Raw genomic sequence first — 17,451 nt, forward strand, 5'->3', positions numbered from 1 at the left:
AAACATTACGTGCAAAACCAACCTCATTCCGTTCAGCTATAATGTATTTGCAATGTGCTGGACGTTTATTGAATGCTAAAGACGCAAAAAACATAAAAATAAATAATAATAAATAAATAACATATGTAAGTATGTGTACTGTATGAAGGATTTTATTGATTCTGTTCCATTTCCTTTGTTTGGAATCTTGACAGAAAGACTTATCCCAGTGAGAATGCAGATCGTGCACCCTCGCGTGAGATGGAAATGTAAATCTTACCCTTCACAATACCCAGGGTGACTGTGTGACTGCGGTAGTCCTGTACGTACATCGATACCTTTTGTGACTGTCCGGGAACCATTTCAAGAACGGAACTTCACCACATTCCATTAACATGGTGACATGTCTTTCTGTTTCCTCAGCACTGACATCAGTCTCTGGAGATTCAGCACTGGCATCAATATCTGGAGATTCAGCACTGGCATCAATCTCTGGAAATTAAGCACTGACATCGATCTCTGGAGATTCAGCACTGACATAGATCTCTGGAGATTCAGCACTGACATGGATCTCTGGAGATTCAGCACTGACATCGATCTCTGGAGATTCAGCACTGACATCGATCTCTGGAGATACAGCACTGACATCGATCTCAGAAGATTCAACACTGATATCGATCTCTGGAGATTCAGCACTGACATGGATATCTGGAGATTCAGCACTAACATCGATCTCTGGAGATACAGCACTGACATCGATCTCAGGAGATTCAACACTGATATCGATCTCTGGAGATTCGGCATCCCTGTCAACCTATCACATACACCGATAGCCGGGTCCGAAATCACATATCAAGATCAGTTTCTTTCTTTGAGTGCAACCACATTGATGTCTATGAGTCTGATATTCGACAAAGACCTCGAGTTTAGCGGCGTTAACGTCGTCACTGCAGACAGTGTCATGAGTAGCGCACAACTGTGACTAATCCAGCATGATGTTTTGTTGGACTATCCACGACCCAGCATGCCAGATATCAAGTGCACCAGCGATATCTCTCTCCAAGCTGTTTTTATATGCCGTCCTTGAGATTGTACAGCTGATGTTGTTGTGCTATGGATTCATGTTTTGTGAATCTAAAGCAGGCACCTTTCCAAAAGTAGTTTACGGGTGGTTTGAAAACTAATTAGCCATTCGTGAATCAATTTCACGTTATCAAATTTTAGCATTATCATTCCTAAGACTGAAGCTATTGCTAACTCTGTCCCCGTGGTAGTAACACAGATGAACACTGATCACTTCGTATATTCAGCTTTACATATATGGACTATTGGTTGAGCACCTGGAAATCACACTAAACGAGTTAGCTCATCCCGACAGTCGAACCTCCTATACTGTAACATAGATTTACGACAGTCGTAGCGCTACGATACCTTTGTGAAACAGGGTCCAGATATCTATGTTGGGATGTTTGCGTGAAACAATTTTGCGTGTACAACAACGCATCGAAATGCACTCTGGATAATTCTCTCTTTACTGTAAGACTGCTGGCTAACCCGTCTTGAAACCATTAATGGTCATGCGATGTATCCATATAATTCTTCATATTGAAGCTACAACTTATAATTTATAAGCTTGATTTGAAGCAGACATATATAAGTTATATCAAAGATGCGAGATAGATTTATAGCCGTAATGTCATGTAAATTGGTAAACACATTTTGTAATAATATTTATAATAACAGGGTAACTGGAGTCACTCTCTCAAATCGAACATAGTTTTTATGATTCACTAAACTCAACACAACAACATCTTGTTTTCTCAAGATTTCAGGTTTTATTTCAAATCAAATTAGGTTACATTATCATAAATCATGTTGTGGTTTGTCTAACTTTTATTCAGACTGATGGTTCGGGTAACCAAATGACGTAATCAAGTACTTGTTGACAAATATACAGAATATGTTTTCTAAACAAATCACAGAATGATAGATAGAATATACATAACAAAATCATACAAATGGAGAATAAGATTCATAACTGAGACTTGATAGTAACAACAACACAGACTATGTAGTCACACGTCATGATGTGTGTGTGTGTGTGTGTGTGTGCGTGTGTGTGTGTGTGAGTGAGGATTTCCCTCTACATCTCCAGCAAGAAGAGTGTTGATATTATCATGGACTCATTAAAATACTGTGCAAAACAAAGATTGTAAAGAAGACAGTGAATGACTTATTGACAGGAAAGAATGTTCCCTTTATTAGGTGAGGTGAAATTTATAAAACATTTATTATTATGCACATATATTGATGCACTGTACTCAAATCAATCATATCCTAAAAAATGATATAGTATACACCAGACAAGCACATTTAAGTTGACCTTTCTTTTCAAAATGTAAATTATGTACCAAATCGTGGTCTTGTATTTACAACTTGTAGGTAAAGGCCAACATTGTGCCACTAAATACAAGTCCATTTACATACAGTGACACAGTGCAATACGTGTGTGAGTGTGTAGAAATAAACAGTAGAAGACAGACTAACGAACGTCAGGAACAGTGATAAATATATGATACATGACTAAACACAGATGTCATGATGTGCGAAATATAAGCAGATATACTTGAGTGCAATGCATTGTGACATCAAGCCATGTTGTGTGGACATTCGTTGTTTGTGCCGCAATTATCAGATGAAACTATGATAGCAGAATAGACCTCGATCTCGTATGCAATGTTAAAAAAATGAACAATGCAAATGCAACTATTAGAGATACAACAAAATCGTCTCAATGAATAATTGAGTAAATAAATTGAGTTTTCGTATAGTGACCTAGTTCTGTGCTCATACACTTTTCCCACCTTGGTTGACTGAAGTGACAATGCTGGTGATTGCGTCCCCATTTTGGAATCCATACTGTAGCAACAGTCGATGTGATTTCGGATGTTTGTTGACTGTTGTGATTGTAGGTATTCGAAGACACCTTGTCCACATCCATGAACAGTCCTTCATGACCCACTGTGAAATTACTGTGCCATGTTTGATTACAGAGGTTGAAGCATGGCAATCTTGTTGATAGTCTCAGCTGTGCACCCTAATTGTTAAAGAGATTGTTTACTACACCGAAGTCCAGGGTTCGATTCCCCACTTGGATACAGTACCTGGTGTTCATTTCTGGGGTCCCCGTCATGATATTGATGGAATATTGTACAAACTAAACTCACACACACTCACTCTTATGGTAAAATGCTGTCTTTCCAAATCAATAAGCTCCCTGTTGTTTCATGAGTTTAACAACACTCGCATCAGCATTGCCTCTCTCACACAGATAGTGAAATGCTGTCTTTCCCCAATCATCAGTCTTATTAACATCAGCTCCATGTTGTATCATTAGTTCTACAACACTCGCATCAACATTGCCTTCCTTACACAGATAGTGAAATGCTGTCTGTCCATAGATACTAATCTTGTTAACATCAGCTCCATGTTGTATCATCAGTTTTACAACACTCGCATCAACATTGCCTCTCTCACACAGATAGTGGAATGCTGTCTTTCCCTCATAACCAGTCTTGTTAACATCAGCTCCATGTTGTATCATCAGTTTTACAACACTCGCATCAACATTGCCTCTCCCACACAGATAGTGAAATGCTGTTCTTCCAAACCTATTAGTCTTGTTAACATCAGCTCCATTTTGAATCATTAGTTTTACAACACTCTCATCAACATTGCCTCCCTCACACAGATAGTGAAATGCGGGCTTTCCAGCATCATCAGTCTTGTCAACATCAGCTCCATTTTGAATCATTAGTTCTACAACACTCGCATCGACATTGCCTCTCTCACACATATAGTGGAATGCTTTCTTTCCCCCATAACCGGTCTTGTTAACATCAGCTCCATGTTGTATCATTAGTTTTACAACACTCGCATCAACATTGCCTCTCCCACACAGATAGTGAAATGCTGTCTTTCCATCACCATCAGTCTTGTTAACATCAGCTCCATTTTGAATCATTAGTTCTACAACACTCGCATCGACATTGCCTTCCTTACACAGATAGTGAAAAACTGTCTTTCCACCAGCATCAGTTTTGTTAACATCAGCTCCATGCTCCAAAAGGACACGGCCGGCTGTAACGTTTCCACATTGTAGGACTTTGGACAACATACTACTTCCTGTTTCATTCTGCTCATGGATTGGTATTTTCCCCGTTTGCTGCAAAACATCAGACCGTGCATTAGTTATTGACGATGCTAAAGTTACACTTGACTTCCCTCATGGGACGTTCTTTTTGTTGTTGTCAGATCACCGACTACTATTAGCAAAGATACAAAGGCTATTCGTATCGAAAATCAGACTGATATAAAATGAGTTTGAACACGACAATATGTAAGTTATATCATGACATGCCAACACGATGTAGAATGGAATTTAGAAGTGATACAGATCTTGGATGTAAGATGCTTTGAGGAGACTGATGGGCACGGTACTGACAAACCAAGGAACATAATCTGGACGAAAAAGCGATACACAGGTTTCTGGTGTGCCAAAGGAACCCAGATCCCCCAACAAACGACGAATTGAGAAGATATTCAGAATATCTCGTACGTAAAAACGGTTGCAACAATTCGATGAATCCAACACTGAACGGGGATGATTTATGTTGATGGTTTACTTACCTTCCAGCATAGGCAGCAGAAAGTGTTCCAAAAGGTATTCGCCTCAATGATGGATGGAAAGAAAGCCCGACAAAAGTCCTCGTTTTGGAAAAATGGATGACCAAGCACATCAAAATGTCTATAGAGGACTGGTAGGGTGAACCGTTCACACAAACGTTGGATGTTTTCTGGGGTTGGTGGTACGCTGAAGACACTTCTTGACACATCAATATCATGGGTATGTGACGTTGAAAAACTAATTTTCTCCATTATAAAAGAGGAACTGAAATATTTGAGAACAAACACCACGTCGCGTTTGCCTATGCAGTTTGCTACACTTTCATACACTGAAGGATGCGCGAATGTTATAATCCCTTGGGTGTTTGACAGAAAGCTTCCAGTTAGAGGAGAAGATACTTTAAAGGATACCACTGCGCTGTTCATCGTCTTCTATCTCACTGGTATCAAGTCGCCCATCGTTTTGCAAAGAGTCTTGAACAAATGTTTCAGTTTTTCGTTATCTAGATACGCATCAGTCGTGGCATCTAAGATCTCAAGAGGAGAGGAGAAAAACTGGACAATGTGTCATCTTGTTTTCCTTCGACTTTAACTCTCTGCAAACAGTTTGCAACAATGTGGAAATCCGTATGGTATGCTTCTCGCAATAACTTTTCCTTTTCCTCTTCTGATATGCCATGAATATTCTTCTGATTCAGATGATAGTTTAGTATTGCAGTTTGCTCCCCATCCGGCAGACGAGAGAGATTTGAAACAGCATTTTCCCCAAGAATGGAAGATTTATGCTTTTCAAAACTGCACTCAGCTTCTTTTAAGATATTTGACCTTTGCACAAACACACAGATGACACCACATGGCTGCCCAGATTCTTCAGCCGTTGACATATTTTCCATCACATCGAGCAACACAGGTTTCCATGTGCTGAAAGCGTAAGTATCAAGAGCAAAGGTCCCTATAACATCGTTCATCATGATGACACATCGGTCGGTGTTCTTTGTGATGGTATAATAGTCCCCTACTGTCTTCACTCTAAACACTTCTTTTCCTTGCTTCATCATCTCCTCAAGCACCATGTAGGCCACAGTTGTCTTCCCATCACCACCGTTTCCGGTGACTGTGATCCAGTTTTGTCCTGCGTCAATCTTCTTCACGATGTCATCAACGAACTGTGTTTTTATTAGACCAGATGTCCGAGTATAGATTTCTGAAACTGTCACATCTGTGAAATACATAAGATACAATGTCAATGTATCATCTTGATATTGATCCTGATTATCTTTAATATGCTAAACAGAATTTACATAATCGTTATTATGTTATTATCGTAATTACGTACGTTCAAGATCAGATGATCAAACATACTTATATGTTCACTTGGCAAATGTTTTTCAAACATTAACAGGAATTTTTAAGGTGCCACACCCACCTTTTATCCTCTGTATTTCGAGGTCTTGTGGGATATCTGAAAATTATTTCATATAATCATTGCATGTGTAAAAAGGTCTGATGTGTAAAACCAATCTTTTCGAGTCTCCTACATATATCACATTGTTAGTCTACAAGTGTTTCATTATATACCATAGGTACTTTGTATCTTACTTCAGTTGCGTCATTTCATGCTGCATTTTATCTTATTATTCAACAAGATATCGTTTTCCAAAGGTTTCATGTCATCGTAAAGGCCAAGCTACATCTGCTTCATGTTTTCATTTTGCGCTGTTTGTTCATAATGCTATTATTGCATTTCATGTGTCCTTCACATCCTGTTTGCGTTTCAGGATTCCGGTATTTCCAAACCATTATTCTCCGTTTCTTGTTTCTATTATCCTACAATTATTTCATGTGATCACATTTGTTTTGTTTGACATTGTCCTACCGCATGTTTCAATCTACAGATGCTTAATACAGTCCTGGTTGGTTGGGTGAGTGAGTGAGTTTAGTTTTACGTCACACTCAGCAATATTCCAGCTGTATGACGGCAGTCTGTAAATAATCGAGTCTGGACCAGACAATCCAGTGATCAACAGCATGAGGATCGATCTGCGCAAATTGGAACCGATGACATGTGTCAACCAAGTCAGCGAGCCTGACCACCCGATCCCGTTAGTCGCCTCTTACGACAAGCATGGGCTACTGAAGACCAGTATTCTAACCCGGACCTTCACAATGTTGGGTAGCCTAGTGGTGAAAGAGTTGGCTCGTTACGCCAAACACCAAACTTTGATTCCCCATATGGGTACAATGTGTGAAGCCCATTTTTGGTGTCCTCCACCGTGATATTGCTGGAATTATTGTCTCAAAAGAAGAAGAGATTTAATCAAAATGGAAACCTCTCCTTAAGCAATAAGAATCTGATTCAAAGACATTATAGAAATATATATTTTGCAAGTGTATCATATGTATTTCAAGAGTCAAGCTCCAACAAACTTAGTCACACATCTGAGCACTCTTCGTTGATTGAATGGTGTGTGACCTGAGCTCTATACACAAGACCACACGCAGGTGATGATCCTTACAGATGATCTATATCATGCTACTGGGGTGTCATGTCCGATACAGATGTTCTATATCATGCTACTGGGGTGCCATGTTCGCCTACAGATATTCTATATCATGCTACTAGGGAGCGATATTCCCCTACGTATGTTCTATATAATGCTACTTGGGTGCCATGTCCAATAACAGATGTTCTTTATGATGCTAAAGGGATGCCATGTCCACTACAGATATTCTATATCATGCTTCTGGGGTACCATGTCCAGCTGCAGGTGTTATATATCATACAGGGTATTTCATGACCCCTACAGATGTTCTATATTATGCTAATGGGATGACATATCCCTTACACATATTCTATATCATGCTACTGAGGTTCCGTGTCCTGCTCCAGGTGTTATATATCATACAGGGTATTTCATGTCCTCCTACAGATGTTCTATATCATGCTACTGGGGCGTCCTGTCCTCCTACAGATGTCCTATATCATGCTACTGCGGTGTCATGTCGCCTACAGATGTTCTATATCTTGCGACTGGGATGCCATGTCCCCTACAGATGTTCTATATCATGCTACTTGGATGACATGTTCACCTACAGATGTTCTATGTCATGCCACTGGGGTGCCATGTCCCCTACAGATGTTCTCTTTCATGCCACTTCCATGCCATGTTCCCCTACATATGTTTTATATCATGCTACTGGTGTGACATGTTCGCGTACAGATGTTCTATATCATTCTTCAGGGGAGCCATGTCCTCCTACAGATGTTCTATGTCATGCTACTAGGGGACCATGACCCTACATTTCTTCTATATCATGGTACTGGGGCGTCATGTCCTCCAACAGATGTTCTATATCTTGGTACTGGGGCGTCGTGCCTCCTACAGATGTTTTATATCATGCTACTGGGGTGCCATGATCCCTACTGATGTTCTATGTCATGCTACTGGGGGTGCCATGTCCCCTACAGATGTTCTATATCATGCTACTGGGGCGTCCTGTCCTCCTACAGATATTCTGTATCATGCCACTGGGGCGCCATTTCCCCTACAGATGTTCTATATGATGCTACTGTGGTGCCATATCTACTACAGATATTCTATACCATGCTACTGGGGGTGCCATGTCCCCTACAGATGTCCTAAATCATGTTACTGGGGTGTCATGTCCCTTAAAGATGTTGTATATCTTGCTACTGGGGTGTCATGTTCTCCTACAGATGTTCTATATCATGCTACTGTGGTGCCATATTCCCCCTACAAACGTTCTATATCATGCTACTGGGTCGTCTTGTCCCCTACAGATATTGTATCTCTTGCTACTGGGAACCCATGTTCCCCTACAGATGTTCTATATCATGCTACTGGGGTGCCATGTCCTCCTACAGATGTCCTTTATCATGCTACCAGGATGTCATGTCCCTACAGATGTTCTATGTCATGCTACTGGGGTGCCATGTCCCCTGCAGATATTATATATCATGCTACTTGGGTGCCATATCCTCCTACAGATGTTCTATATCATGCTACTGGGGCGTCATGGGCCGTACAGATGTTCTATATTATGTTACTCGGGTGCCATGTCCCCTACAGATGTTCTATATCATGCTACTGGGATCCCATGTTCCCTACAGATATAATTTATATCATACTATTCGGGTGCCATATCCTCCTACAGATGTCCTACATCATGCTACTGGGGTGAAATGTCCACTACAGATGTTCTATGTCATGCTTCTGTGGTGCCATGTCCTCCTACAGATGTCCTATATTATGTTACTGGGGTGCCATGTCATGTCATGTCCTCCTACAGATGTTCTATATCTTGCTGCTTGGATGCCATGTCCCCTACAGATATTCTATATCATGCTTCTAGAGCGTCATGTACTCTACAAATGTTCTATATCTTGCTACTCGGATGCCATGTACCCTACAGATGTTGTATATCATTCTATAGGCGTGACATGTTCCCCTACAGATGTTTTATATCATTCTACTGGGGTGCCATGTCCACTACAGATGTTCTATATCATGCTACTGGGGTGCCATGTCCCCTACAGATATTCTATACCATGCTACTGGGGCGTCTTGTCCTCCTACAGAAGTTCTATATCATGCTACAGGGGTGTAATGTTCTCTACATATATTCTATGTCTTGCTACTGGCGTGTCATGTCCGCCTACAGATGTTCTATATCATGCTACAGGGTTGCCATGTCCGCCTACAGATGTTCTATATCATGTTACTTGGGTGACATGTCCCCTACAGATGTGCTATATCATGCTGCCAATGTGCGATGTCCCCTTACAGATCTTCTACATCATGTTACTGGGGTGCCATGTCACTACAGATGTTCTATATCATGCTGCTGGTTGCCATGTCCGCCTACAGATGTTCTATATCATGCTACTGGGATGAGATGTCCCTTCAGAGGTTCTATATCATGCTACTGGGATGAAAGGTCCCCTACAGATGTTCTATATCATGCTACTCGGTTGCCATGTCCCCTACAGATGTTCTATATCATGTTACTGGGATCCCATGTCCCCTACAGATATAATTTATATCATGCTATTCGGGTGCCATATCCTCCTACAGATGTCCTACATCATGCTACTGGGGTGTAATGTCCACTACAGATGTTCTATGTCATGCTTCTGTGGTGCCATGTCCTCCTACAGATGTCCTATATTATGTTACTGGGGTGCCATGTCCCCTACAGATGTTCTATATCTTGCTGCTTGGATGCCATGTCCCCTACAGATATTCTATATCATGCTCCTGGAGCGTCATGTACTCTACAAATGTTCTATATCTTGCTACTCGGATGCCATGTACCCTACAGATGTTGTATATCATTCTATAGGCGTGACATGTTCCCCTACAGATGTTTTATATCATTCTACTGGGGTGCCATGTCCACTACAGATGTTCTATATCATGCTACTGGGGCGTCCTGTCCTCCTACAGATATTCTGTATCATGCCACTGGGGCGCCATTTCCCCTACAGATGTTCTATATGATGCTACTGTGGTGCCATATCTACTACAGATATTCTATACCATGCTACTGGGGGTGCCATGTCCCCTACAGATGTCCTAAATCATGTTACTGGGGTGTCATGTCCCTTAAAGATGTTGTATATCTTGCTACTGGGGTGTCATGTTCTCCTACAGATGTTCTATATCATGCTACTGTGGTGCCATATTCCCCCTACAAACGTTCTATATCATGCTACTGGGTCGTCTTGTCCCCTACAGATATTGTATCTCTTGCTACTGGGAACCCATGTTCCCCTACAGATGTTCTATATCATGCTACTGGGGTGCCATGTCCTCCTACAGATGTCCTTTATCATGCTACCAGGATGTCATGTCCCTTACAGATGTTCTATGTCATGCTTCTGGGGTGCCATGTCCCCTGCAGATATTATATATCATGCTACTTGGGTGCCATATCCTCCTACAGATGTTCTATATCATGCTAGTGGGGCGTCATGGGCCGTACAGATGTTTCATATTATGTTACTCGGGTGCCATGTCCCCTACAGATGTTCTATATCATGCTACTGGGATCCCATGTTCCCCTACAGATATAATTTATATCATACTATTCGGGTGCCATATCCTCCTACAGATGTCCTACATCATGCTACCGGGGTGAAATGTCCACTACAGATGTTCTATGTCATGCTTCTGTGGTGCCATGTCCTCCTACAGATGTCCTATATTATGTTACTGGGGTGCCATGTCCCCTACAGATGTTCTATATCTTGCTGCTTGGATGCCATGTCCCCTACAGATATTCTATATCATGCTTCTAGAGCGTCATGTACTCTACAAATGTTCTATATCTTGCTACTCGGATGCCATGTACCCTACAGATGTTGTATATCATTCTATAGGCGTGACATGTTCCCCTACAGATGTTTTATATCATTCTACTGGGGTGCCATGTCCACTACAGATGTTCTATATCATGCTACTGGGGTGCCATGTCCCCTACAGATATTCTATACCTTGCTACTGGGGCGTCTTGTCCTCCTACAGAAGTTCTATATCATGCTACAGGGGTGTAATGTTCTCTACATATGTTCTATGTCTTGCTACTGGCGTGTCATGTCCGCCTACAGATGTTCTATATCATGCTACAGGGTTGCCATGTCCGCCTACAGATGTTCTATATCATGTTACTTGGGTGACATGTCCCCTACAGATGTGCTATATCATGCTGCCAATGTGCGATGTCCCCTTACAGATCTTCTACATCATGTTACTGGGGTGCCATGTCACTACAGATGTTCTATATCATGCTGCTGGTTGCCATGTCCGCCTACAGATGCTCTATATCATGCTACTGGGATGAGATGTCCCCTTCAGAGGTTCTATATCATGCTACTGGGATGAAAGGTCCCCTACAGATGTTCTATATCATGCTACTCGGTTGCCATGTCCCCTACAGATGTTCTATATCATGTTACTGGGATCCCATGTTCCCCTACAGATATAATTTATATCATGCTATTCGGGTGCCATATCCTCCTACAGATGTCCTACATCATGCTACTGGGGTGTAATGTCCACTACAGATGTTCTATGTCATGCTTCTGTGGTGCCATGTCCTCCTACAGATGTCCTATATTATGTTACTGGGGTGCCATGTCCCCTACAGATGTTCTATATCTTGCTGCTTGGATGCCATGTCCCCTACAGATATTCTATATCATGCTCCTGGAGCGTCATGTACTCTACAAATGTTCTATATCTTGCTACTCGGATGCCATGTACCCTACAGATGTTGTATATCATTCTATAGGCGTGACATGTTCCCCATCAGATGTTTTATATCATTCTACTGGGGTGCCATGTCCACTACAGATGTCCTATATCATGCTACTGGGGTGCCATGTCCCCTACAGATATTCTATACCATGCTACTGGGGCGTTTTGTCCTCCTACAGAAGTTCTATATCATGCTACAGGGGTGTAATGTTCTCTACATATGTTCTATGTCATGCTACTGGCGTGCCATGTCCGCCAACAGATGTTCTATATCGTGGTAATGGGGTGCCATGTACCCTACAGATGTTGTATATCGTGCTACTGGGGCGTCCTGTCCTCCTAGAGATGTTGTATACCGTGTTACTGGGGTGCCATGTCCCCTACAGATTTTATTTATCTTGCTACTGGGATGTCATGTCCCCTACATATGTTCTTTATCATGCTACTGCGGTGCCATGTCGCCTACAGATGTTCTATATCTTGTGACTGGGATGCCATGTCCCCTACAGAAGTTCTAGATCATGCTACTGGGGTGCCATGTCCCCTACAGATATTCTATACCATGCTACTGGCGCGTCTTGTCCTCCTACAGAAGTTCTATATCATGCTACAGTGGTGTAATGTTCTGTACATATGTTCTATGTCTTGCTACTGTCGTGTCATGTCCGCCTACAGATGTTCTATATCATGCTACAGGGTTGCCATGTCCGCCTACAGATGTTCTATATCATGTTACTTGGGTGACATGTCCCCTACAGATGTGCTATATCATGCTACCAAGGTGCGATGTCCCCCTACAGATCTTCTACATCATGTTACTGGGGTGCCATGTCACTACAGATGTTCTATATCATGCTGCTGGTTGCCATGTCCGCCAACAGATGTTCTATATCATGCTACTGGGGTGAAAGGTCCCCTACAGATGTTCTATATCATGCTACTCGGTTGCCATGTTCCCTACAGATGTTCTATATCATGTTACCGGGGTGCGATGTCCCCTACGGTTATTATATATCATGCTACTGGGGTGCCTTGTCCGCCTACAGATGTTCTATATCATCCTACTGGGGTGTCATGTCCCCTACAAATGTTCTATATCATCCTACTGGGGTGTAATGTTCTCTACATATGTTATATATCATCCTACTGGGGTGCCATGTCCGCCAACAGATGTTCTGTATCGTGGTAATGGGGTGCCATGTTCCCTACAGATGTTCTATATCATGCTACTGGGGTGAGATGTCCCCAACAGATGTTCTATATCATGCAACTGGGGTGACATGTCCCCTACAGATGTTCTATATCATGCTACTGGTTGCCATGTCCGCCTACAGATGTTCTATATCATGCTACTGGGGTGAGATGTCCCCTACAGATGTTCTATATCATTCTACTGGGGTGACATGTCCCCTACAGATGTTTTATATCATGCTACTCGGTTGCCATGTCCCCTACAGATGTTCTATATCATGTTACCGGAGTGCGATGTCCCCCTAAAGATGTTCTACATCATGCTACTGGAGTGATATGTACCCTACAGATGTTCTATATCATGTTACTGGGGTGATATGTCCCCTTCAGATGTTCTATATCATGCTACTAGGGTGTAATGTTCCCCTACAGACAATATATATCATGCTACTGGGGTGACATATCCCCTAAAGATGTTCTATATCATGCTCCTGGGGTGACATGTCCCCTACAGATGTTCTATATCATGCTACTGGTTGCCATGTCCGCCAACAGATGTTCTTTTCATGCTACTGGGGTGAAAGGTCCCCTACAGATGTTCTATATCATGCTACTCGGTTGCCATGTTCCCTACAGATGTTCTATATCATGCTACTGGGATGCGATGTCCCCTACGGTTATTATATATCATGCTACTGGGGTGCCTTGTCCGCCTACAGATGTTCTATATCATCCTACTGGGGTGTCATGTCCCCTACAAATGTTCTATATCATGCTACTGGGGTGTAATGTTCTCTACATATGTTATATGTCATGCTACTGGCGTGCCATGTCCGCCAACAGATGTTCTGTATCGTGGTAATGGGGTGCCATGTTCCCTACAGATGTTCTATATCATGCAACTGGGGTGACATGTCCCCTACAGATGTTCTATATCATGCTACTGTTTGCCATGTCCGCCTACAGATGTTCTATATCATGCTACTGGGGTGAGATGTCCCCTACAGATGTTCTATATCATGCTACTGGGGTGACATGTCCCCTACAGATGTTTTATATCATGCTACTCGGTTGCCATGTCCCCTACAGATGTTCTATATCATGTTACCGGAGTGCGATGTCCCCCTACAGATGTTCTACATCATGCTACTGGAGTGATATGTACCCTACAGATGTTCTATATCATGTTACTGGGGTGATATGTCCCCTTCAGATGTTCTATATCATGCTACTAGGGTGTAATGTTCCCCTACAGACAATATATATCATGCTACTGGGGTGACATATCCCCTAAAGATGTTCTATATCATGCTCCTGGGGTGACATGTCCCCTACAGATGTTCTATATCATGCTACTGGGGTGCCATATCCCCCTACAGATGTTCTATGTCATCCTACTGGGTCGTCTTGTCCGCTACAGATGTTCTATAACATAGTACTCGGATGCCATGTCTATATCGTGGTAATGGGGAACCATCTCCTGCTTCAGATTTTATATATCATACAGGGTACTTCATGTCCTCATACATATGTTCTATATCAAGCTACTCGGGTGCCATATACCCTATAGATATTCTATACCGTGCTACTGGGGCGTCATGTCCTCCTACAGATTTCTGTATCATGCTACTGTGGTGCCATATCCCCTTCAGATATTCTATACTATCCTACTTGGGCGTCATGTCCTCCAACAGATGTTCTGTATCTTGCTACTGGGATGCCATGTCCTCTACAGATGTTCTATATCATGCTCCTGTGGTGCCATGTCCCTTACATATGTTCTATATCATGATCCTTGGATGCCATGTTCCCCTACATATGTATTATATCATGCCACTGGGGTTACATGTTCCCCTACAGATGTTCTATATGATGCTACTGGGGCATCTTGTCCTCTTACAGATGTTGTATATCATGCTACTGGGGTGACATATCCTCCTACAGATGTTCAATATCATCCTACTGCGGGGCCATGTCCTCCTACAGATGTCCAATATCATGCTACTGGGGCGTCATGTTCCCTACAGATGTTCTATATCATGCTACTAGGGTACCATCTCCGGCTGCAGGTTTTATATATCATACAGGGTACTTCATGTCCTCCTACATATGTTTTATATCATGCTACTGGGGTGTCATGTCCCCTACAGATGTTCTATATCATGCTACTGGGGTGCCATATCCTTCTACATATGTTCTATATCATCCTACTGCGGGGCCATGTCTTCCTACAGATGTCCAATATCATGCTACTGGGGCGTCATGTTCCCTACAGATGTTCTAGATCATGTTACTGGGGTGCCATGACACTACAGATATTGTATATCTTGCTACTGGGAACCCATGTTCCCCTGCAGATGTTCTATATCATGCTGCTAGGGTACCATCTCCGGTTGCAGGTTTTATATATCATACAGGGTACTTCATGTCCTCCTACATATGTTTTATATCATGCTACTGGGGTGTCATGTCCCCTACAGGTGTTCTATATCATGCTACTGGGGTGTCATATCCCATACAGATGTTCTATATCAAGCTACTGGGGTACCATCTCCGGCTGCAGGTTTTATATATCATACAGGGTACTTCATGTCCTCCTACATATGTTCTATATCATGCTACTGGGGTGTCATGTCCCCAACAGATGTTCTATACCATGGTATTGGGGAACCATCTCCTGCTCCAGGTTTTATATATCATACTGGTACATCATGTTCACCTACATCTGTTCTATATCAAGCTACTCGGGTGCCATATCATGCTACTGTGATGCCATGTAGCCTACATATATTCTATACCATGTCACTGGGGTGCCATGTCCGCCAACAGATGTTCTATATCATGCTACTGGGATGCCATGTCCCCTACAGATATTATATATCATGGTACTGGGCTACCAACTCCTGCTTCATGTCTTATATATCATACAGGGTACTTCATGTCCTCCTACATCTGTTCTATATCATGCTACTGGGGTGACATGTTCCCTACAGATGATCTATATCATGCTACTGTGGTGCCACATCCCCCTACATATGTTCTATGTCATGCTACTGGGTCGTGTTGTCCCTACAGATGTTCAATATCATGTTACTGGGATGCCATGTCCCCTATAGATGTTCTATATCATGCTACTGGGGAGTCATGTTCCCTACAGGTGACCTATATCATCCTACAGGGGTGCCATATCCCCTCCAGATGTTCTATATCAAGCTAATTGGGTGCCACGTCCCCTACAGATGTTCTATATCATGCTACTGGGGTGACATGTCCGCCTACAGAAGTTCAATATCATGCTACTGGGATGCCATGTCACCTACAGATGTTCTATATCATTTTCCTGGGGTGCCATGTTCCCTACAGATGATCTATATGATCCTACTGAGGAGACATGTCCCCCTACAGATGTTCTACATCATGCAACTAGGGCGTCTTGTTCTCCTAGAGATGTTCTATATCATGCTACTGGGATGACATGTCCCTTACAGATGTTCTATTTCATGCTACTGGGGTGCCATGTCCCCCTACAGATATTCTATATCATGCTACTGTGGTGTCATATCCCCCCTACAAACGTTCTATGTCATGCTACTGGGTCGTCTTCTCCCCTACAGATGTTCTATATCATGCTACTGTGATGCCATGTCCCCTACAGATATTCTATCTCATGTCACTGGGGTGCCATGTCCGCCTAGAGATGTTCTATATCGCGGTAATGGGGTGCCATGTCCGCTACAGATCTTCTAAATCATGCTACTGGGGTGACATGTCCGCCTACGGAAGTTCAATTTCATGCTACTGGGATGCCATGTCACCTACAGATGTTCTATATCATCCTACTGCGGGGTCATGTTCCCTACAGGTGACCTATATCATGCTACTGGGGTGCCATGTCCCCTCCAGATGTTCCATATCTAGCTAATGGGGTGCAACGTCCCCTACAGATGTTCTATATCATGCTACTGGGGTGCCATGTCCCCTACAGATGTTCTATATCTTGCTGCTTGGATGCCATGTCCCCTACAGATATTCTATATCATGCTTCTAGAGCGTCATGTACTCTACAAATGTTCTATATCTTGCTACTCGGATGCCTAATACCCTACAGATGTTGTATATCATTCTATAGGCGTGACATGTTCCCCTACAGATGTTTTATATCATTCTACTGGGGTGCCATGTCCACTACAGATGTTCTATATCATGCTACTGGGGTGCCATGTCCGCTACAGATATTCTATACCATGCTACTGGGGCGTCTTGTCCTCCTACAGAAGTTCTATATCATGCTACAGGGGTGTAATGTTCTCTACAT

The 17,451-nt window shown here is 42.5% G+C and overlaps 2 protein-coding genes across 2 annotated transcripts in view; both read right to left on the reverse strand.

Annotated features, from left to right (window-relative positions):
• Positions 1–478: 478 nt before the first annotated feature.
• On the reverse strand, positions 479–5,091 carry LOC124285990 (putative ankyrin repeat protein RF_0381). The gene is made up of 3 exons (XM_046722305.1): positions 4,669–5,091; positions 3,383–4,204; positions 479–793 (listed from the first exon to the last, which is right to left on the reverse strand). The coding sequence occupies exons 1-3, from the start codon at positions 5,089–5,091 to the stop codon at positions 479–481; spliced, it is 1,560 nt and encodes a 519-aa protein (XP_046578261.1).
• A 101-nt stretch (positions 5,092–5,192) lies between these two features.
• LOC124286006 overlaps positions 5,193–17,451 on the reverse strand; it is a 66,250-nt gene continuing 53,991 nt past the window's right edge. Inside the window, exons 5-6 of the mRNA XM_046722323.1 lie at positions 6,092–6,127; positions 5,193–5,884 (exon numbers count right to left, since the gene is read on the reverse strand). Of these exons, the coding sequence (XP_046578279.1) occupies positions 5,193–5,884; positions 6,092–6,127 (728 nt within the window). The remainder of the gene's footprint in view (positions 5,885–6,091; positions 6,128–17,451) is intronic.

Source organism: Haliotis rubra, unplaced genomic scaffold, assembly GCF_003918875.1.
Source record: "Haliotis rubra isolate DU_JTF1 unplaced genomic scaffold, ASM391887v1 Scf372, whole genome shotgun sequence".
NCBI classification, from domain to species: domain Eukaryota; kingdom Metazoa; phylum Mollusca; class Gastropoda; order Lepetellida; family Haliotidae; genus Haliotis; species Haliotis rubra.